At 38.0% G+C, this 23,129-nt stretch overlaps 2 protein-coding genes across 3 annotated transcripts in view; one reads left to right on the top strand and one right to left on the bottom strand.

Annotated features, from left to right (window-relative positions):
- Positions 1-4,254, top strand: part of myo10 (myosin X) — a 47,954-nt gene extending 43,700 nt beyond the window's left edge. For both annotated transcript variants that reach the window (XM_077222435.1, XM_077222436.1), the window contains 3 exons: positions 140-595; positions 811-1,002; positions 3,558-4,254. In XM_077222435.1, the coding sequence (XP_077078550.1) occupies positions 140-595; positions 811-1,002; positions 3,558-3,659 (750 nt within the window). In that variant the 3' untranslated portion in view covers positions 3,660-4,254. The remainder of the gene's footprint in view (positions 1-139; positions 596-810; positions 1,003-3,557) is intronic.
- Positions 4,199-15,589, bottom strand: marchf11 (membrane-associated ring finger (C3HC4) 11). The gene is made up of 4 exons (XM_077222444.1): positions 14,739-15,589; positions 11,013-11,168; positions 8,363-8,555; positions 4,199-6,451 (listed from the first exon to the last, which is right to left on the bottom strand). Exons 1-4 carry the CDS (start codon positions 15,087-15,089, stop codon positions 6,141-6,143), a joined length of 1,011 nt encoding a protein of 336 aa, XP_077078559.1. The 5' UTR covers positions 15,090-15,589; the 3' UTR covers positions 4,199-6,140.
- Positions 15,590-23,129: the final 7,540 nt, after the last annotated feature.

Here is a 23,129-nt window from a genome sequence, read left to right as displayed (position 1 = left end):
AATACACACTCAATCATTCATGTACAATTTTTTGATAATAAACCTATTGACGTTCAAGCCAAAAACGAAAGATTTTCAGGGCAGTTTCTTCAATGTAAATGTTTCACAAATGCGATTTCAATCTTTCTCTCTCTCACAGGCTCATGAAGCTGTCATTAGGGGTCAGTATCCTGCCCCAGAAGAGACTTTGCAGTTTCTGGCTGCTCTTCGGCTACAGTATTTGATGGGAGACTACTCTACGCAGAGTGTCTTGCCTGAGTTGGAGCAGGTGTTCCCCATGGCCCGTCTGCGTGCTCGAGTACAGCAGTCCGCTCGGTGCTTTGCATCTGCCACACCATCCACAGACAGAAAAAGAGGTAGTTTCCTGGAAGGCACTCTGAGGCGGAGCTTTCGGGGGTCACTGGGGCGACAGCGCCAAGGGGAGGAGCCTGGGGCCATAGATGCATGGCTGCAAGACGAGAAGGCGGGGCTGAGAAGCTGTTTGGTGGAGAAATGGCGTAAACTGCAGGGGATGGAACAGGACCAAGCCATGAAAAAGTACATGGGTCTCATCAAGGAATGGCAGGGATATGGCTCAACCCTCTTTGATGTGGAGGTGAGAACACACACACATGTTGGTACACCTACCCATCATTTTTACATTTGGAATAAAGAATTATTTAGTATGTGTACATTGGGGTGTCCTCATAATGTAGGGGGCGTGGCCTGAAACCTGAATACACATTACACTATAAGAATTTTGGGTCCTCATAATGTTGGTACAGTGACACTCATGTAATACAGTCTGACTATATTTTCTCTGTGCATCAGTGTGTCGATGGTGTATATCCTGGAGAGCTGTGGTTGGGCGTGAGTCGTAAGGGTGTGTGTGTGTACAAGCGTGGGGAGGCGTGGCCTCTGGAGGTGTTTCTCTATGAGGTCATTCTGTCCTTTGGTGCACCGCAGTCAAACATCTACAAGATCAGCGTGGAGGGACGAGAGCTGCTCTTCAACACTATCATGGTACAAAGTGTTTCCCATACTTCTACAATACACAACACTAACATTTCTTATTTATATTATCTTAATTCTCGCTCTTCTCCACATTTAAGGATCATTTTAGTTTAAACCCAATTTATTCTGTGAGTTGTTAACTTAAGACCCACGATTCAAACTTTTAACTCATCAGATTTTAGTTCTTAGCTTGAGAATTGCAGAATCGAATCAGTCCATTCATGAATGAATCATTAAGTGTGGTTTTTGAATGAGTTCAACAGGTCGATGGATAAAGAAAAGCGGGTCATGATGATTCATCATGGATCTGATATCTCAAAGGCCCTGTTTATACCTGGTATTAAAGATTTGTTTTGGTCGATCCGATCACAAGTGGACGAGGCTAAATACATGTGTAAACAGGGTCTAAAACATTTTGTACTTGTCCACTTTTACTTTCAGAGGTAGTTGAAAACACATTCGACTGGATTGCTTTCGTTGTGTAGATGCTCATGTAGTCGAACAGCCGCAAAAGAAAGCCTAGAAGCGGTAGCCAATTAAATAGACGGGATTTAAATTTTGTCGGCTAAAGACCTAAGTTTATTTGAAGAGGAAAAACATACCAAGCACAATGTTCATTCCTGATTTCTAACACGCACTCAGAGTTCGGCTGGTCTTGCGAGTCTTCAGAGCAGAAACGAAATCTGATGCTCTCCGTGTGTTTTTTTCTTTCGTTTTGTCGTCTCCGGTGTAGTTCATATGTAAATTGTACGAGCTTATTTCGTTTTGGATCGAAAGATCAGAAAAAGCCCATACATTTACCCGCCCATAGACCCTCCCCTCGAAGAAATCAGAAAAGAGACCGAACAAAACACCAGGTGTAAATGGGAATGTGTCTCCCTCGACTCCTTGTGATGCGATCGACTGAAACGCATCTCTATACCAGGTGTAAACAGGGCCAAAGCGAGTCTTTAGTTTTTTAACTTTGACATTGTAGTTGAATAAAAAGTAAGATATAATGCATTGATTAGCTGTAGAGTGAATTTTTCCCAAACTTAATGCTAGAATACAGATACATGAAAAATGTACTTAAAGGTACAATATGCAGGATTTTTCGCCACCATGGGTCGCTAACCTCTTACAATAACAAAGGCGTATATTAATGACGTATATTCCACATTAAGCTGAATTATGGATCTTGTCCTCAAGCTGATGGATCTTTTATGGATGAGTGAATACAGTGATGTTTTTAACATGACTGTGGTGTGAAGCAGGGCGCGATTGCTAGACGTATACCAGCGCCACACGCAACGCGAGTCCCGCGGATGTAAAAGAATACGGATATTTCGTTCTACCGAACTACACGCAAGTGCTGAATTAATACTCACACAGGTCAGTTTATTAGACGAATTAAACTTGAGGTAACGCAGCGCTGTTTCACTTGCTCTAACAGTTAAGTTACACTATCACACTAAACGGCATTTGAGTGTGTTGAATGTTGTTAGTTAGGTTGTTTGTTGGCTGTATGAGACTAGCAGTAAGCTAGATCAACATTAGAATAACATCAGATCAGATATCAGATCATATTCTAACATTTCATCATGTTGAACTAAATGACATTGATTAGTTTTATGTACATTTGCTCACCTGTCTAATAAAGTACATACAACACTCGCGTCTCTGTCAAGTCGCGGACGTGGAGCTCTCGGCATCTCGAAAGATGCTTATCTTCGTTTTAGTCCTTTTTTTGTTTCAAAGTCTGCTTGCCATGGTCCATAGTGTTTGAACAAAACAACAACAGCGTGAGCGTCCAGCTAGGCATAACGGCCATAACCCAGTTGTCCACGTCTGTCGCCATGGTTACTATGGCAGTGCGAGGTCAAACCTGCGGAAACCGAGGGTAACGCAGATATGACGCCATTGACTGGCGACTCCTCACCCCTGCTTTTTCTCACGATTTACAAATAGTTGGAAATATTTGGGATATTGTAAGTAACCAACTAAACAAAATATATAACATTGGCCTAGTGGTTTTTGGATATTTTACTGCAAAATTCTTACATATTGTACCTTTAAGTACAGTATTTGAGTAATAATGCCTCATTACTGCCCACCATTGCCACTTAACAACCACCCATACACACTAGCATTGTGATGGCAAGTTTTTCACAGGAAAGCACTACTCATATTTACATCATTTTATTTTTTGGTGTCATTATGAAGGTCTGAATAACCATGTTTTAGTTTAATCAAAACCTTAAAAAAAAAGGAAATAAAATAAACGTTAACTGACATTAATTTAAACGTTAACATTAATTTTTTCATTTTATTTCTCCTTTTCATTTAGTATAACTTGAAGTACTACAAATAAGTACAACTAAATCTGAAATAAATATTTATTATATATTTATAGACATATTTAAAGAAAAACTAGTAAACAACACAATTACTAACTATTTAACAAAAATAAAATAAGTGTAAAATATATAAATAAAAACTAATTTAGAATATTGATAAAAAAAAACTATAATAATTTATCAATGATATTAAAATAACACTGGTTTCCTCTTTGATTGTCTCTGTAGGTGATGGACATCGCAAAGCTCATGAAGGCTTACATCAGTCTAATAGTGAAGAAACGTTTCAGCACTTGTCAATCCATCAGCAGCCACGGCAGCAACTGGTGATCTCTCATTCCTGACAAACTCTTTTCCTAAATGTGCCTTTGAGGATAAACGTCAGCAAAATGTTTAATCACAAAAAAGAGTGATCCTTCAATGCTGAGTGCAAAAGAACCAAAGACAAGAGACACTTTCACAACAGACACTATCATGTTCCACACACATTCTGTTGTTGTGCTTAAAACTGTGCCACATGTACATGTCTGTTCATCAAACCACATATTTTATGTTGTATTAACTTTTTAAATCAAGTCCAGTTGCATTTCATTGGAATTCTGCAGGCAGAAATAAGAAGCACTCAATCCAGTGCCTTTAAAAAAAAACACAAACATAGATATGCAAACACACAGAGTGTCCTTTAGGTCGGTTTTATATGTGCAATGTTTATATTGTATATTATATAATTCTGAGGAGCTGTATATTTTATAAACCTTTTCTTTTGAACTGCAAGATTGTGATTATACTATTGGTTTTTCCTCCCTCTGGTCCTATTATTTTTCTACTCTAAGCCTATAAAAACACTAAAAACAGGAAAATCTTTCTCATTTTGTATCTTTACTGTGCATTAGTTTATAGGCAATAAATATAACAAAAATTCAAAGACTTTTACATTCATTAAAATGTTCATCCACGTTCCCTCTTTGCAGCGCAGAACCATCAGAAAGTTATCTGATTTAACACTTTGGATGCCTCTGAGACATCTAAATGATATCTTTTGTAGGCTATGCTTATCAGTTAGCACCAAGTCATGAACGCTGGTCAAGCTTCCAGAGCTGAAGTACAACATGCCCAGATGGAATCAGCAGACTTTTGAGTATTTTCAGTGCAGATTTTGTGTGAAAATCTATAGAATGTATTTGCATTTTCTATGTAGACTTCTTTTAAGATGTTTTAAGAAGGCTTTCAATGTGCTTATGATGTTAAAACATACATTTGTAATTATTACACTCCTAACATTATATATAACATATATCTCTCTCAAGTAGCTTCAGAAATCACTCAGCCAGGGTTTGGATCTTAAGGGCACAATGATTACCAGCATCACACAGTTTACTGCAATATCTAACCACCAACTCCATTACTTCATGAATTTTGCATGAGTCTAATAATCCAAAGTCAGTCTATTTAGTTTTTGCTGTAATACACACAAGCATTGGAAGATGACAATGTGTAAGATCATTCTGAGGGTAATTTAAAATCATTTGGGAATGGTGTAAAATGAGAGCTTGACTCAATCTTATGAATTTCATTGCCACAGATGCCTACAACAGAAAGCATTGTTGCAAAGTTAACGTTTTCTCAATGTTTGTTGAACTTCTGAAATCCCTTGGTTTCTCCACTACTTCCTTGCGAAATCAATGTACATTTTTTTTTACTATCTCTGACAAACAACAGACCATCATTCATTTCCAATTGAGAGTAGTTTGGGAGCTGTGTAGCATTACGAATATATGCGTATGCAGAATTTTTGGATCTGATTTGAGCTTGTGTTTAAATATTTGAACTTTTGCATCTATATCATATGCAACCACCCACAACAGCCTAGCATTGTGGTTCCATGTTTTACACAAGCAAACACTACTCACAGTTCTGAGAGAAAAAAATCCAATGTAATGCAATGAGCTCCTATGCACTAGCTTGTTCTCTAATCTAGCTTTCTAATAAACCTGGCATTGTATATGATTATTGTAAGTACTGTGACAAATTGCTTATGCTCCTCTACTGTACGTCATTTTTGATAAAAGCATGTCGTTTTTTGGTATTTTATTTGAATGTTTTCTTTTTTTATATCCCGTTTCTCCATTACTTCCTCATAAAATCAATTAGTATTTGAAAATTTGCAGCTAGACTGTATATGACCACTTGACTGAATATGATGTATCCTAAACAAAATTAGAACCATGAGGTAAGAATTACCAATATTTTTGTACTAAAATGTTATTCTTTAAACCCTCTTTCTGTAAAATGGGTAGTTATAAATTATTATTTTATAATTATTACATAATTGATTACATTGATTAGCCCTAGAAAAGCTACCATGAATTTCTTTCAAATGTATCAGCACTCGTTTGTTTTGTGTGGATATATTTTACCATGGTGAATAAGGAGAGGAATGGCTGCTTCACAACCAATTTGAAAGTTCCATGCGACTACCACTAGTTTATCAGTATGGAAATTGAAAACCTGAACGAAAAAGGTTAGTTTAAAAGAAACATTCATTCGTCTAACAGCAGTAATACATTTTGTGTGCATTATAATTTTAGTCTGTCTGTGCTTTGTAGTCTTACTTAGAAGCTCAAAGGCTGATCCCGAACGCCAGGCTCGAAGTAACAATTCAATATATCATTTAAATCAGTTTGCGTATCTTCTAAAGTGCTTTTCAAGTAAGGCTCCTCCCAACACTGAGGCCCCTCCCACTGGTTAGCCCCTCCCACAACAGGATGGTGCAGGGAGAGTGGATTGGTCCCTGAAAGAGTTAATATCATGTCAAACTGACGTGACCCTGACGACATGCTCGCCTGAGCTTTGCTCTTGTGGGGAGAGGTCAGAGGTCACATTCAGGCACATGGAGAAGAGGTGGAGGGGGCATCGAGGTGATGACTCCAGTCGGGTGGTTTGTGAGTGTGCGTTGGAGACTGTGTGTGTGTGTGTGAGAGGCAGCCACAGGTTGCGGTGAAGGCTGTGTGTGGTCTCCAGGTCTCGGCTTTTATCGTAGTTCTGGACATCCCAGAAGAGATTAACGGCCCGCCAGCGCATGAGTACATTGTACACAGCACCACCTTCATGAACAATTAGACCTGAAACAAAAATGTATTATTAGCACATGTAAACACACATTTTTTAGTAGGGTTGGTTATTGAAAGATTTCATGATTTGATTCGGATATCAATGTGATTCGATATGGATTATTTGTATATATATATATATATAGTACAGTACTTCAAATTTGCTTGAGGGAAAAAAGAACTGAACTAAAGCTGTGACTAAACAAGACCAAACTATTAAATTAAATTGTTATTTATTTTTAGATATAATAATCAAAACTCGTAAGTGTTGTATACAAACATTTAAATTGCACATAAGGCGGATTTTATATTTAATAGTGGTCGACCGATATATCACCAAGGCCGATATATAGGCCGATATTTGGCATTTTTAAAATATCGGCATATCCATTTATTTATTTTTCTAATGTCACAAGTTATAATCTCAAGGTTTACAGATTTACACGATTATTTTGTAGTGTGGTTTTGATGTACTAAAGTGTTACAATAAACATTCACGAGTGTTGATGCTTTAGAGGACAATTACACCGAGTCGCCCCCTTTCATTTCAAAGAATAGTACAACGGCAAAGCGCGTCAAATATAAATGCCTCATCGATTTGGGGAGGCGCGCGCGCAGTCAGCGGAGGCTCGCGCTGCGAAGCTAGGCGAAAGTATAAACAAGGCATGAGAAGAACACAGCGCTCACTCACATTCTCCGTCTCCATATCTCTAAGATATGGGCATTGGTCATCAAAAAAACAATATCGGTCGACGACTAATATTTAACAATATAATTTAACTAAAGGCCTAATCCTGGCTTAATCTAAGCCTTGTCTGTGAAACCGGGCCTAAATATCACTAACAGGATAAGTAAAAAATATGAATAATAAAAAATAACAATGCTCTTTCTAGCTAAATAATATTGAGTTATGGACATTGAATGTAATTGTCATGATTCCTGTCTGGTGTTCTCCTTGTCTTGTGTGGACTTTTGTTATTTCCTGTCCTGTGCCATGTTTTGTAGTCCTTTGTAGTTTTTCTTGTTTATTAGTCTCTCCAGGTGTTTCTAATTAGCCCCGCCCCTTGTTATCTTGTTTAGCTTGTTTGCCTGTGTATTTAAACCTCTGTGCTTCAGTTGTTGTTTGTCGGTCGTTGTTGCTTTGAGCTGTTTGCTGTTCCTCGTTCCTGCCCTGAGTTCCATGTTCTGTTGTTTGCCCTGGATTACCTGTTTGTTTTATTAAAGTAGTGCTTGCATTTGGATTCTCTCTCCGCATCGTCCTTGCCTCATCGTTACAGTAATGTGACATTGTTTACAAGCTGTTGTTTTATTAAAGCTACAATATGTAATTTTTCTTCGCCGCTAGGGGTCGCTAACCTCTTACAATAACAAAGGCGTAGGTTGATAATGCATAAGCGGAATTATGGAACTTGTCGTCATGCTGATGGATCTAATAATGTTTATGGATGTTTTTAACATGACTGTGGTTTGATGCAGGGCGCGATTGCTAATGAGAGACAGATATCAGCGCCTCCCGCGGATATAAAGGAATAAGGACATTTCATTAAACCGAACTACCCACAAGTGTTGTATTAATACTCACACAGGTCAGTTTATTAGACGAATGAAACTTGTGAGGTAACGCAGCGCGTAGTCTTACTGTAAAATAAGCTTTAAAATAAGTTTTGATATTTTGTTGATGCATCAACTGAAATAGACTAAAAGATCTTGGGATTTTGAATCAATATCAATTTATCACAATGAAGATTGATTAAAATCGATTTATAGACATGGTCAACCCAGCCCAACTTTTTTTGTGTGATTATTTTCGATTTGTCAGCCATAGTTAAATGGACATGCATTCACAAAATTGGCATATATTAGCTTGAGAAAAGGGCTTTGTATAGGACTAATGTGGTTTGAGTGTATCTATTAGTGTCTCACCAATACACACAAGGTCCATGACTGCATACATGCCATAGCAGATCTGGAACAGGATGTCACTGCGTTGCCATAGTGCCTCTGGACTCAGTGCGGACCACAGCAGCCACGACACACTGGCCAATAGGAAGATGCCACCCAGCATCACTGCAATGACCTGAACCTTCTCCACCAGAGTCATGGTAACAGTCTGCCACTGGCAAAACATACAAACACAGTCACAGGTCAGAGCTCCAGACTGCAACTAATATAAACACAAATGTGACAAAAATATATATTTTTTTATTATTATCATTATTTAGAATCTAGTCGACATTGGCGACAGCACAAGCCGTGTTGTCTGATTCATGAACAAATGACTGGTTTGTTTTACAGAATCAGTCAAAACGAATCACAAAACCACTGTGAACTCGCTTGTTAAGGGGCGTTCACATCAAGAACGATAATTATAACTATAAAGTTTTAATAATGGATCTAATTCTACCCGGATATTCGAATATTCGTTCGGTGTGTTAGTATTCGATTTGAAAATGTGACATTCGAATATTCTTTTTTTTTGCACACCTGGCATCCCCCTCGAAACGGTTCTCATTCGCGCTTGAATATGTTTTACACTATAAAATCTGGTGAAATATAATACTTAACATATAACTTCGTTATTAAATATATTTGCTTCTTCTTGGACTACTAAGTGTGTTCCTGCAATGGGAGTATTCTCTGACTAGAGCGCAGAACAGCGGAGTTTGTATGGACAGAAGTGCATGCATGAGCTTGTATTTTGGGTTAAGCTGCGTTGCTTTGACATTGTGGAACATAGAATAATAGAAACAAAATGTATTATCCTTTTTACCCTTATCAATCTAAATTAATCTACAGCTAAATATAGGAGACTTTGAGATTTTACTGGGACGTCACCTTTATTTTTCGTTTTTCTTTATTTAAATTTCGTTTTTCTGAATTTAAATTTCGTTTTTCTGTTTTTAAATTTCGTTTTTATTTATTTAAATTTCGTTTTTATTTATTATAATCTACCCTACTTTGTCAGTGAGAAAAACATTATAAGACTAACTTATTAAAAATATTGCTTAAGTTAAAAGACGTGTGTGTGTGTGTGTGTGTGTGTGTGTGTGTGTGTGTGTGTGTGTGTGTGTGTGTGTGTGTGTGTGTGTGTGTGTGTGTGTGTGTGTGTGTGTGTGTGTGTTTTATATCACTAGCGCAGTGTCCGTTCTCGGAGCATATATGCCCTGCATGCGTGAGGCGCGCCGCTTCTTTATTTAAATCTACCCTACTTTGTCAGTAATTTGTTAGTGAGAAAAATATTAGACTACCTTATTAAAAATATTGCTTAAGTTAACAGACGTGTGTGTGTTTTATATCACTAGTGCAGTGTCCATTCTCGGAGCATATAAGCTCTGCTCGCGTGAGGCGCGCGCGCATCCGGCTCGCGCTGTTCTGTAGTTTATTAAAAGTTTATAAATTCTGAACGTGTCGCGTCTCGCCTGTCTATCTATATTGCACCAAATACGACACTGCACTCCCTTGTGAAGTCGTTTGGATGAACGGTTCTCGAAATAATCAAAATGAAACGGACAGACAGACATAGGCTTTAGAGATTCCAAAGCTTCGAATATTCGATGTTCATTATACCGAAGCTTCGAAGCTCAAAAAATGGTATTCGGACCAGCCCTAAATTCTATAAGAATAGTGCAGTTCACACCACAACTATAATGACAATTACACTAAGGAATCACTTTTTGAAAATCTTATTTCCAGCTGACGAACAATAAAAACATTGACAGCCAATAACAATCCATCCGACTTCAAAGAGCTCCAGCATGTAAAGCGGCAGATGACATTACTGCACCACAAGCTTATGTTGGTGTGGATGTTAATGTCGTTATCTTTATAGTTATTGTTCATGGTGTGAACAGGCCTTTAGTCATTTGAATCAGTAAGTAAATTGTTGAGAGCCATTACTGAACCATGAATCATTTTTTTGATTCAAAATGAACCAGGAATAATTACTATACACTTTTGCAAGACTTACGTTATTCGTTATATGTTATGTTTTTTAACAGGCATAACAATTGTTACGAGTAACATTTATAATGGCATAATTAGAATCACAATTCACCATCATCAAGTGGAAACTAAAGAACATCTGAATAAGAATTGAGCGATTCTTTAATTTGTCAACTAAAAAAGTATTTTGGCTGGTGAATATCTTAGTATGAAGTCTTGACCAATATATCATAAGGCAGCATAAATAGATGCTATTTACACTAAGTGAAAATAGCATATTTTCTTAGCAATGCTATTACACTATTAAAACACACTATTAACACTGTTTAAATAGCAATAGATTCTGTTTACACTATGTGAAAATAGCAGTATTTTCTTTGTATTAAGTATAAACAGTAGATAGATGCTTTTTAAACTTATAAATATTGTCTTCCTTTTTATTGAAAATAAATGCCTTTCCAATCTGAGATGTGATGGGAAAAGAACGAGTTCGGCACTAGAACTCGGGTCGATTTGAATCAAAACTTTCTGCCACACGCCTAATCTAGCATCTTCCATAATTCAGACGTCAGTGGGAGGAGTTAGTGTAAATAGACACTCCTATATTATAAATCACTGTGTACGTGTTTACCTGTTGTGGTGGTTTGATATGAATAGGCAGGATGTTGAATCTGTAGTTGCAGAGTTCACAGCTCCAGGAGCCCTTCTCACTGATCCACTTGAGCAGACACTGCTGATGGGCATGTCGAACAGAACCAGCACAGCGGCACGGGCTCAGCAGCTCCCCCTGCAGCCAATCACAGCCAACACACACAATCAGCCAATCAAAACACACAATGATAAAACAAAGAGGATTGAGCTGATGATTGATGGTTGTTTTATTGTGTGCCTTTGAAGATGAGTTGAGCATTGCGTTTGTGGAGGAGATGAGCTGTTTCGTCTAAATGACGAGAACATCTTGAGTGAATGAAACACTGTACACACAATGACAGAGATTCATCTCATTGAGTGGATGGGAAATGATTCATCTGTGCATTCATGAATTATTTCAGAAACATCCTCATTAGGAACCAGTCTGAAACAAAGTGGAACACTTTTTGCACACACACAAACACAAGGCGCCTCAAGGAAGCACATTAGCTGCAGGAAGTGAAGAGCATTAGACATGAATGGAGCAGCACATATTCTAATGGATCTCACCAACACACACACACCACCATACTGTCTGTTTAAAGCATTACGAATCACTGAGGTTTCCGATATTCTAATAATTGCATGAATTATGTAGGCCCATAATCAATTAAAAGGATGTTTACAATATTTATTTTACTCAGAGTGTCCTAACACTTGTCAACAGCTGGATGTGCAGTATTTCTGATTTGCTATGTTGTTACCTGTGTAGGACAACATCCGTATGGGACATCTGGATCAAAAATTCAAGAACTGGCTCTGTTGTAATATATGAGCTTGAATTTGAATTGCATTGGCCACACCTCACAGGAAGTTGAAACTGAAGTTGAATTGGAATGATAGGAAAAGGAATTTACTGAATTGTAATTCAGTTCTGAGATTCAACACAGGTAGTGCATTCTGGGATACTGCTCTTCCATCCTGTCCACAAAAGTTAATATATATATATACATTACTTCGCAAAAATAATTCTCTCTCTCACACACACACACACACACACACACACACACACACACATGAAAATGTTTTAAGCCAGTTATTTATTTATTTTGCTGTAGTGTGTCAGACTCAGCAGGAAATATCAGTTTACATTTAGTTTCCTTTTGCCATTAATTTTAGTAATCCAGTGATTTTTGTATGAACAAGGAGTTTTACAACAGCAGGTGCTCCACACGGAGATCTAATCTCACATCAAGTCCGTCTGGGATTACATGAAGAAACAGACTAAAAACTTTTAAACGCAGAGGGGTCACACCAAATATTGATTTGATTTAGTTAATGGAAGTGAATTGATAAATAAAACCTATTTATGGCGTTATTTTTGAAAGCACCCTCACTTTACAGCATTTTTGCACAAGTGCCTAAAACTTCGTACAGAACTGTAGCTTTGCAGGTCGTTTTTTTTTTTTTTTTTTTTGTCTTGGAGACATTGCTGCAGTTCTCCTGGATTTAGTCTCAGTTTTTAGTTTTTTTCTTCATGTAATCCCAGATGGACTTGATGATGTGAGATTGGATTTCTGTGTGGGGCACCGGTCTGTTTCAGACTGCTAGTGCATTCAATAATATCACTGGATTATTGCAAAAGGAATGTTTGGAAATGTAAACTGATATCTCATACTGACACACTATAGCAAAAGATAAATATCTGGCTTAAAGCCTTTTTTGTGTGAAAATACAGTGTCTAAGAATGTTGCACAGTAGCCAACTATATATATATATATATATATATATATATATATATATATATATACAGGTCCTTCTCAAAAAATTAGCATATTGTGATAAAGTTCATTATTTTCCATAATGTAATGCTAAAAATTAAACTTTCATATATTATAGATTCATTGCACACCAACTGAAATATTTCAGGTCTTTTATTGTTTTAATACTGATGATTTTGGCATACAGCTCATGAAAACCCAAAATTCCTATCTCAAAAAATTAGCATATTATGAAAAGGTTCTCTAAACGAGCTATTAACCTAATCATCTGAATCAACTAATTAACTCTAAACACCTGCAAAAGATTCCTGAGGCTTTTAAAAACTCCCAGCCTGTTTCATTACTCAAAACCGCAATCATGGGTAAGACTGCCGACCTGACTGCTGTCCAGAAGGCCATCATTGACACCCTCAAGCAAGAGGGTAAGACACAGAAAGAAATTTCTGAACAAATAGGCTGTTCCCAGAGTGCTGTATCAAGGCACCTCAGTGGGAAGTCTGTGGGAAGGAAAAAGTGTGGCAAAAAACGCTGCCCAACGAGAAGAGGTGACCGGACCCTGAGGAAGATTGTGGAGAAGGACCGATTCCAGACCTTGGGGGACCTGTGGAAGCAGTGGACTGAGTCTGGAGTAGAAACATCCAGAGCCACCGTGCACAGGCGTGTGCAGGAAATGGGCTACAGGTGCCGCATTCCCCAGGTCAAGCCACTTTTGAACCAGAAACAGCGGCAGAAGCGCCTGACCTGGGCTACAGAGAAGCTGCACTGGACTGTTGCTCAGTGGTCCAAAGTACTTTTTTCGGATGAAAGCAAATTTTGCATGTCATTCGGAAATCAAGGTGCCAGAGTCTGGAGGAAGACTGGGCAGAAGGAAATGCCAAAATGCCTGAAGTCCAGTGTCAAGTACCCACAGTCAGTGATGGTCTGGGGTGCCATGTCAGCTGCAGGTGTTGGTCCACTGTGTTTTATCAAGGGCAGGGTCAATGCAGCTAGCTATCAGGAGATTTTGGAGCACTTCATGCTTCCATCTGATTTCATTTTTCAGCACGACCTGGCACCTGCTCACAGTGCCAAAACCACTGGTAAATGGTTTACTGACCATGGTATTACTGTGCTCAATTGGCCTGCCAACTCTCCTGACCTGAACCCCATAGAGAATCTGTGGGATATTGTGAAGAGAAAGTTGAGAGACGCAAAACCCAACACTCTGGATGAGCTTAAGGCCGCTATCGAAGCATCCTGGGCCTCCATAACAGCTCAGCAGTGCCACAGGCTGATTGCCTCCATGCCACGCCGCATTGAAGCAGTCATTTCTGCAAAAGGATTCCCGACCAAGTACTGTGTGCATAACTGAACATAATTATTTGAAGGTTGACTTTTTTTGTATTAAAAACACTTCTTTTATTGGTCGGATGAAATATGCTAATTTTTTGAGATAGGAATTTTGGGCTTTCATGAGCTGTATGCCAAAATCATCAGTATTAAAACAATAAAAGACCTGAAATATTTCAGTTGGTGTGCAATGAATCTAAAATATATGAAAGTTTAATTTTTATCATTACATTATGGAAAATAATTAACTTTATCACAATATGCTAATTTTTTGAGAAGGACCTGTATATATATATATATATATATATATATATATATATATATATATACATTCATTTATTTGTTACCTTTATTTTGCACTACTAATGTTGGTTGACTATTTTGACAAATTGATTGTGGTGTTACTCATAAGTCGCTCTGGAAAAGCATCTGCTAAACTTCTTTTTCATTTGCTTCTTTAATTCAAACTTGGTTCAAATTCAGGAATGTAGGGGCATTCTCAATTCAATTCTGAATGGCGCATAATCCTGGAACAACCAAAGACGTCGGTCTGACGCATACATGCATAGACCCACAATAAATAGCGCAGACGATTGCATTGAACGGTCCTACTTCACCTGCTCGGCTCCTTGAAAGCAGATCCGACAGCCTGGGGTCGGGATGCAGCTCTCGTTGCTGCAACTGTAACCCACTGTTTCCGTTTTCCCCGCGCTCTGCCCGTCGATGTCCTCGTCCGGTGTGTCCGTCCCTGCACACGCACCATCGTCGTTCTCGATCTCTGTGATCGGATCAAACAGCGGTGTTTGAGCTACAGCGACCGTCTGCGAGTCATTCTCGCTGAACTCCCCGTCGATCCCCAGCACCGTTTGGACCTGAAACTGTGCGGCATCCACGGTCACGGTGGCGCCTCCCGGTGGCTCATCCACCGCTTGCACGTGCAACGGACCCGCCTCTGCGTGCACATCCATGAATGACGGTACTAAGATCAGAATGAAATAGCAAAATTCGAGGTTTGAGCTCTTACGGGTCTCTATCAGATTTTCCACGGCTCTTCTCCCTTCTGGGACGCATAGGTCTGGCCATAGATCTGCGTCTTAAACCACTTGCGTTCTTAGAAAGGCACAAGCTTCTGTTGAAAGCTGCAGATGTCCAGGCTGTGTGCCGTGATGTGCTCGGTGTCTCGTTTGCTGAAAGCAGCTTTTCCCCGGAAGACACATTTCCATCCGGGCGCGGTAGCCTACTGGAACACCGAGCAGTGAAGGCACGAAATACACATAACCACACAGCCAGCCTTCACAGAAGAATCAAAAACACCGTTTGAGAGTGTGCATGTTAAGACGGCGAGTAAATATGAGCGACTAGGCTGTTTCCAGCGGGAAAGTCGTTTGGGTTACTGTTCTATGATAAACCCGCGAGTCATCAGCCCCGAAGCCACGCGTTTGTTGTCCTTTCGAAGATTTACCGTGGTGGTAACCATAGTTACCCACTTGGTAAAACGGTGCTAACTTGATAACAGCCACCACTGTCATGACAAGAAATAAAAAAGATTCTGTAAATTCTTATAGATGACAAATTCTTATACTTAATTGAAGCCTTCAAAAGTTAAATTAATATAGGCCTAAATATATTGTGGCATTTGCCTTTAGAAAAGTGACAGTCAATAGACATAAGTTAGACAGTTCCATTGTGCTCAATTGGCTTTTCAATGGGGTTTTAAGGGAATTTGTCCGCAATTTTCTATTTGCCTAATAGTAGTCTCACGAAAAACATTTTTGGATAGTCAATACGTTTCAAACAAAACACTGATTTGGGATTAATGTTTAAAGCAATTATAAATTGCACTTGCATTTTTTTTTATGATGGATCAGGGAACTGTTGATATGGTTACCTCAGCATGCCAACTCGATTTACAGTTTATTTATTAACATTGCTTCCAAGTTTTTTCAACAGTGTTTGCTATTATAGGCCTAAGAAAACAGTCTGCGTGGGTTTTACTGGATGCTATTATCATTGGTTATCTTCTCAAGTCTTCTTTGGCCGTGAGACACACGCAATTCAACCAGTTCACACGCTCACACGCCACACCGTGTATTTCTCACGCTGAAAAGGCAATGTCAACCAAGTTGTCATGCAAGCTTTATATATAACGTTGTATACGAGGCGCAGGCACACAAAGTGAAGTTTCCTGCCGCCAGGCACGTATCTCGGCTAGATTGCGTTCGTTATTAGGCAAAATAGATGCGCGAACACACGGAAGTTGACGGAAAATTCTCAGCCACCGTACGTTCGTTAGGCCTACTAGGTAACAAAAACATCGTGCGAACACACGAAGAAAGCTTGTCTAACATTTTTAGGCTTGAACATTTAATATATAGCTCGCCCCATCGTAGGCTATACATTATTATTGATGCAGTCAAAAACTCTACAACTACTTTGCAACCAGGCCAGAAGCTTTGGCTCAGTTTAGCTAGCTTTCGTTATCTGAAACTAAGGGAAATGTTAGTGGGTATGGGAAGGAATCAAGGAATGAAGATGTATTTCTTCATTTTATTTTAAATTATATACTGTATTAATATTGTATGTGCTCTGGGTAATATTTTATACCCTGTCAAAACATACATTAATCATTTCCATTGCATTTGTAATTTTCTAAGATGCCAGGGAAAAGCAAAAAAGATTTGTTTTTCAGAACTGTTTGAAGCAATTTGTTATATTTTTGTAATTTTTTTGTAATTTTGAAATATAACATTAAAGAGTATATTTGATGTGATGAATTGCTCTGTCAATTATCAGATCTACCAATTGTTATAATTTCAATTTGTGCTGGTTAATTATGAACAATGGGTAAAACTTGGGGGCGGGGATGGGTGAGGGCGGGGCTCCATTAGGGCTTATCCCCTAACCGCATGTGATCTCACTCCAAGCTTTTAAAACAGAACTAAGTAACTTTTTTACCTTAACCAAACAGCTTTGGAGTCATTGTAATGTTTATATTACTGATTTCGTGTTGAATGGTGGTCGTCTCGCACTGGTGCCTGTGAGCCGCAAAACCACCCTTGCAACTTTGGGCCTGCGGGCCGCCGGCCTCAGTGTCTATACTCTTTGGTGTTAGGAAGTCAAGTCAAGTCAAGTCATCCTCATTTATATAGCACTTTTAACAATGTAGATTGTTTCAAAGCAGCTTTACAGAGATAAACATAATTTAAGGTAACAGAGATTGGTTTGGTTTTATAGTGGTTCTTGAAAAATGTTTTTTCCAGCTAAAGTTAGTTTTGATTGATTCACTTCCGTCTAAATGATCATTTGTTATTAAATTAGGGGCCGCTAAGACGACACCGTTCTCTCTAAACAGACTTTAAACGTGAACCTGTGATAGACGCTGATGGCGTTCACATGCGCATTAAGAATTGATTCTATAGTATCGTGTGATATCAGGTCTCGCGAGGTAACGAATTGCTTTATAGTCCAGTCATTTTATGAAAAAAGGTTGAACAAATTGCAACAGAAGCAAACTCAACTGATTTTGTATCCTCAATATGTATTGAGTAAGGAAAAAAAAGCCCTGAAGAATCCCATTAGGGGAAAGTTTCGAAAAAGACCCAAATATATCCCATTCATACGCCTATTAATTTTTTTTCTCACGTGAAAAGGGTAAAAATTTTAACCTTTAGATATCATCATGAAAATCACTGAGTTGATTACTTACATCCAGACAAACAAAAAATGTATTACAAGTTTTTTGAAATTGTTTGTTAAAATGGACAAACGGTGCATAATATAATTACGTATTAGCTAATTTGCATAATTACCCAAACAGTTCTAAACATTGGGTATAGCCAGGTGAAATTTTTTTTTTATCTTGTTGACATATAACAGTAAACTATTTAATATTAAGGTCTGAATGGAACCCATTTATGCTACCCATGAACATTAATACAGGAAGTACTTTAGAAACCAGCCTTTATTAATTATTATTGCAGAGATGGGGTTTGGGCATTGAGTGCATTGTGTACGTAATTAGATTTTTTGATCCAGACACTTTTTATTTCACCTACCTTTTGTCTTCTGCATTCTCCTTACCCATGTCTCCTGTTCTTCCCTCAGACTCATCCCCCAGAAACAGTCCCACGGCCCCAGCCCCAAACCCCATCTCTGCAATAATAATTAATAAAGGCTGGTTGCTGGGTTTTTATTCAGACATAATAAGTTACTTTTTCTCAAAGTTGACTTCATGTTGATTTAGTATCAGTTTTTCATTACAGTCAAACCTGGACACAGAGAAAGTATTTTGTTATTCATACTAGCTACATATAATAGCTTGATCAGTCACACGGAAGTAATCAGAATCAATATTAACAGTGCAAGAAAATATTTCAAATTATATAATTGAGTGTTGTTAAATACCATGAACAGAGACATGATGTGAAAAACACTGCATCAGAATGGTATTATTACATAAAGAATGGGTATTAAATGTTTTGTTTGCAAAGTTTAACAACAGCTCAGTGGAGTAACAGGCCTATATAAAATTAAAATCCAATAATATTAACACCAGCTCGAAATTCAATATGAATGTCAGTCAGTCTGGTGCACAGCTTATTAAACAATCATGATTTATTTATTTGTTTGTTTATTTGTTCATTTATTTACTTAGTGTGCATTAAAAGTACCATTTCGGCAATGAGAACTTTTCTGAGCCAAATGAAGATGTTTTCTGGTGACTGGCGTGTTTATTGAACCAATCAGATCAGAGTAAATCGTGTGTCAAAGCTCATCTGATTGGCTACATGATGAAGGTAGACCCGCCCTCCTCTTCAAAAACTTGCAAAACGATAAATATAAACAGGTTTCTCAAGTTGTATTAAAGCGGCACTATGCAGGAGTCATTTAGACATTTTATTTATTTCATAAACTCTTTATTTTTTTACACAAAGTTTGATTTTACGCAATTAATCTGTTTTGCAGTTCCTGCCTCTGTTGTTTTCGGTTGCAAAATGCTGTTCACAGGCCTGCAATGCTTTTGGCCGTTTTTGTGCGCAAAAGCCGTGGCAAAAGTGTAAGCGCGGAAAAATGAAAGTCTGCAGAATACAGATCCTATTTATTTCGCGTTAGCATGAAGCTGCCGCTTCAAAATACATGAATTACACTTATGAATATCAGTTAAATGCTGCAAATATTTTTTATTACACTTGAAGGGCGATTTACTCCTTTACAAATCTTCTCTTGCACAGCACATGCAAATTTAATTTACTCTTGCAATCTTATACTCTTTCACAAATCTTACCCTGCGCATGCGATTCTTTATGGCATCATTTTACCTTCATAGAATGAGCCTTAGTGCAGGAGCAGCAAACTGTTGCTATAATTTTGTCACTTTTGTGGTTTGAAAACACTAATGTAAACTACGCCTTGTATGAAAAAAGAATAGTTTACACTTAGAACAGTGTTATTTAGCCTACAAAAAGGACACACAATACCAGCATAAATGAAGACAACTAATTGTCTCAGCGGTCAATGTTCTTTAAATGTATAAATATTTTATATTAAGATAAAAGAGCGGTGGGAGAGTAGTCTGAATTGGGTTCCAGCATTTTGTGCTGGTTCACACATTGAACTCATTGTGCCAGCCGCGAGTGTTTCCAAGTCCACGGGGATCGCATCAGTCGATTCGCTATTTTGCTTATACCAACGTCTTGTGCGTGAACAACGCGTTTTGACCCATTTTCCTGTGCACTCGCTCATCCGTTCAGATGATGTCCTGTGAGGACAGCGATTGGCTCCTGTCTCACACCTTCCCCGAGGTTTATTGGACGAGTGATTAACACCCAGTTTGTAACCTCTACAGTGAACTTCCTACCGCTCCGGTCATTGATGCGTTTGCGAGATCCATATATTACCTCACCAGGTAGAAATACTTCTCAAATCTGGTTGGAGGAAGAAGAAAAAAACTGTGACGGATAAAATCATTTATGTAAAGAAATATGTCTAACATATAGACATATTTTTCTATGTTTTCCAATGTTTTCTAATTTAATGCCGTAATTCTGTCTAAAACAAACTCTTCCAAGTGAAATTGTCCAGTGTCGAGGTGGGTATATGTAAATGAGTTCCCTGTGATTGGTTCAAACACTACGATCTGCTGCTTAAGTGTTTTTTGAGCTAAGCATTTAATATGTTGTATTTTGCTATTTTATTTATTAAACCCTCATGTTTTGTTGTGATTGTCTATGTTTTATATTCCTGTTAATGTGACTAAAACAGTACCATCTGCTCAATTATTCAATGACTTTCAGGAATCAAGGGAATCAAATTTGTGTCAGCATTTTTCTATTGACGTAGCCCACACAACATTTTTTGATAAAGTCAACTAATACGTTTAAAAAAAACACTGACTTTGTAATTTATTAGTCATGTGTAGGCTAAAGCTATAATATATTGCATTTGCAGTTTTTTCTGACGATACGGATCCTATAGCGAACTGTTGTGGGTTTATTTAGCGCATTGTATTAAAAATGTATCCAACTTTTTTCAACAGTGTTTGCTTCAAGAACACTGTTGAAACTATTGTATGAAAAAAGAAATCAGTCTACGTGGGATAGTCTTTACTATATTTACAAAAAAGTCATAGGCCAGCAAGTTCTGCATAGGGTCCACACCAGAGTTCTGGTACACCACAACGATAACAACACAGAAGAGAGATATCGTTGGAATCCCTTTCAGAGCGATTTTCCCCCAGTTGATGAACGATAAAAAGTAATTGACAGCCAATAAGAATCCAACCCAAATTTAAAGAACTCGAGCATTTGCAGACTGCAGCGTGCGCTTAATAAACAGGACGTTATGGTACATTGTTGTGGATGCCATCAGTGCCGGTCCTCCCTATACGGAAAGTACCCAAGTTGAGTAGGGCCCCCGAACCACCAGGGGGCCCCCTTGATCTCAAGAATAAAATAGGCCTGTGTTTTAGATAGATTTTTTTATTTTGGCTTCCTCTGATTATGAAAACATGATGCAGTATTCCGCTCCTTTCCTTTAGCGGTGCGCTGCCTGTCACCATACTTAACATTCAAATCAGTCAAATCATGTAATCATGTGTAAAAGCGTATTGAGCTGCAAAAGAGACGCTGTTGAGATGGAGTGAAACACAGACAAGTACAGGCTACTTTGGCCTTCTGGCGTGTGCTTTAACAGAGAAATGCAGTTATGTCTTCAGTGAACAACATAAACAACTGGGAGAACAATTGAATGCTTTTCAGGTTATTAGGTCTGTGTATTTGTTGTTAAAGTGACAGCAGCCTAAATAAACCCGCGGCTCTCTGTCATTTAATGTTACTCAAACAACAAAAGAAAACCAGAGAATCATTCACTGCTCTTCACTGAATAACATTAGTAACTCAATAATAATCAATTTAATTAATACAGAGAAGGCTATGCAATATTTTCTTTTTCTTTTTTTACATTTGATTACTTTATTAATATCTCTAGTAGACTATTATTAGTAGTAGGCTAAATTGTTCATTTCCTGCATATATTTTTTTCGGTTTTATTTGTCCTATTGTTTTTAATTGTATTACTAAGCGTTTCGAATCACTGTTGTTGGTTAATAGTGAAACTGCTCTGAAAGAACAGATTAAGGGGTTGCGGGTCATTTTGGGGTTTGGGTCGAGAAGTCTATGCACTAGATGCCATTATCATTCGTTATCTTTATAGTTATTGTATGTGTGTATGGGCTTTAGTGCAGGAGCAGCAAACTGTTGCTATAATTTTGTCACTTTTGTGGTTTGAAAACACTAATGTAAACTACGCCTTGTATGAAAAAAGAATAGTTTACAAACAGTGTTATTTAGCCTACAAAAAGGACACACAATACCAGCATAAATGAAGACAACTAATTGTCTCAGCGGTCAATGTTCTTTAAATGTATAAATATTTTATATTAAGATAAAAGAGCAGTGGGAGAGTAGTCTGAATTGGGTTCCAGCATTTTGTGCTGGTTCACACATTGAACTCATTGCGCCAGCCGCGAGTGTTTCCAAGTCCACGGGGATCGCATCAGTCGATTCGCTATTTTGCTTATACCAACGTCTTGTGCGTGAACACCGCGTTTTGACCCATTTTCCTGTGCACTCGCTCATCCGTTCAGATGATGTCCTGTGAGGACAGCGATTGGCTCCTGTCTCAGACCTTCCCCGAGGTTTATTGGACGAGTGATTAACACCCAGTTTGTAACCTCTACAGTGAACTTCCTACCGCTCCGGTCATTGATGCGTTTGCGAGATCCATATATTACCTCACCAGGTAGAAATACTTCTCAAATCTGGTTGGAGGAAGAAGAAAAAAACTGTGACGGATAAAATAATTTATGTAAAGAAATATGTCTAACATATAGACATATTTTTCTATGTTTTCCAATGTTTTCTAATTTAATGCCGTAATTCTGTCTAAAACAAACTCTTCCAAGTGAAATTGTCCAGTGTCGAGGTGGGTATATGTAAATGAGTTCCCTGTGATTGGTTCAAACACTACGATCTGCTGCTTAAGTGTTTTTTGAGCTAAGCATTTAATATGTTGTATTTTGCTATTTTATTTATTAAACCCTCATGTTTTGTTGTGATTGTCTATGTTTTATATTCCTGTTAATGTGACTAAAACAGTACCATCTGCTCAATTATTCAATGACTTTCAGGAATCAAGGGAATCAAATTTGTGTCAGCATTTTTCTATTGACGTAGCCCACACAACATTTTTTGATAAAGTCTACTAATACGTTTAAAAAAAAACACTGACTTTGTAATTTATTAGTCATGTGTAGGCTAAAGCTATAATATATTGCATTTGCAGTTTTTTCTGACGATACGGATCCTATAGCGAACTGTTGTGGGTTTATTTAGCGCATTGTATTAAAAATGTATCCAACTTTTTTCAACAGTGTTTGCTTCAAGAACACTGTTGAAACTATTGTATGAAAAAAGAAATCAGTCTACGTGGGATAGTCTTTACTATATTTA

This window comes from Siphateles boraxobius, unplaced genomic scaffold (genome assembly GCF_051911475.1).
Source record: "Siphateles boraxobius isolate OS27281-9 unplaced genomic scaffold, OSU_SipBor_1 86, whole genome shotgun sequence".
Classification (NCBI taxonomy): Eukaryota; Metazoa; Chordata; class Actinopteri; order Cypriniformes; family Leuciscidae; genus Siphateles; species Siphateles boraxobius.
Note: the sequence above shows the minus strand (reverse complement) of the source record. Positions and strands in the feature narration are given on the sequence as shown.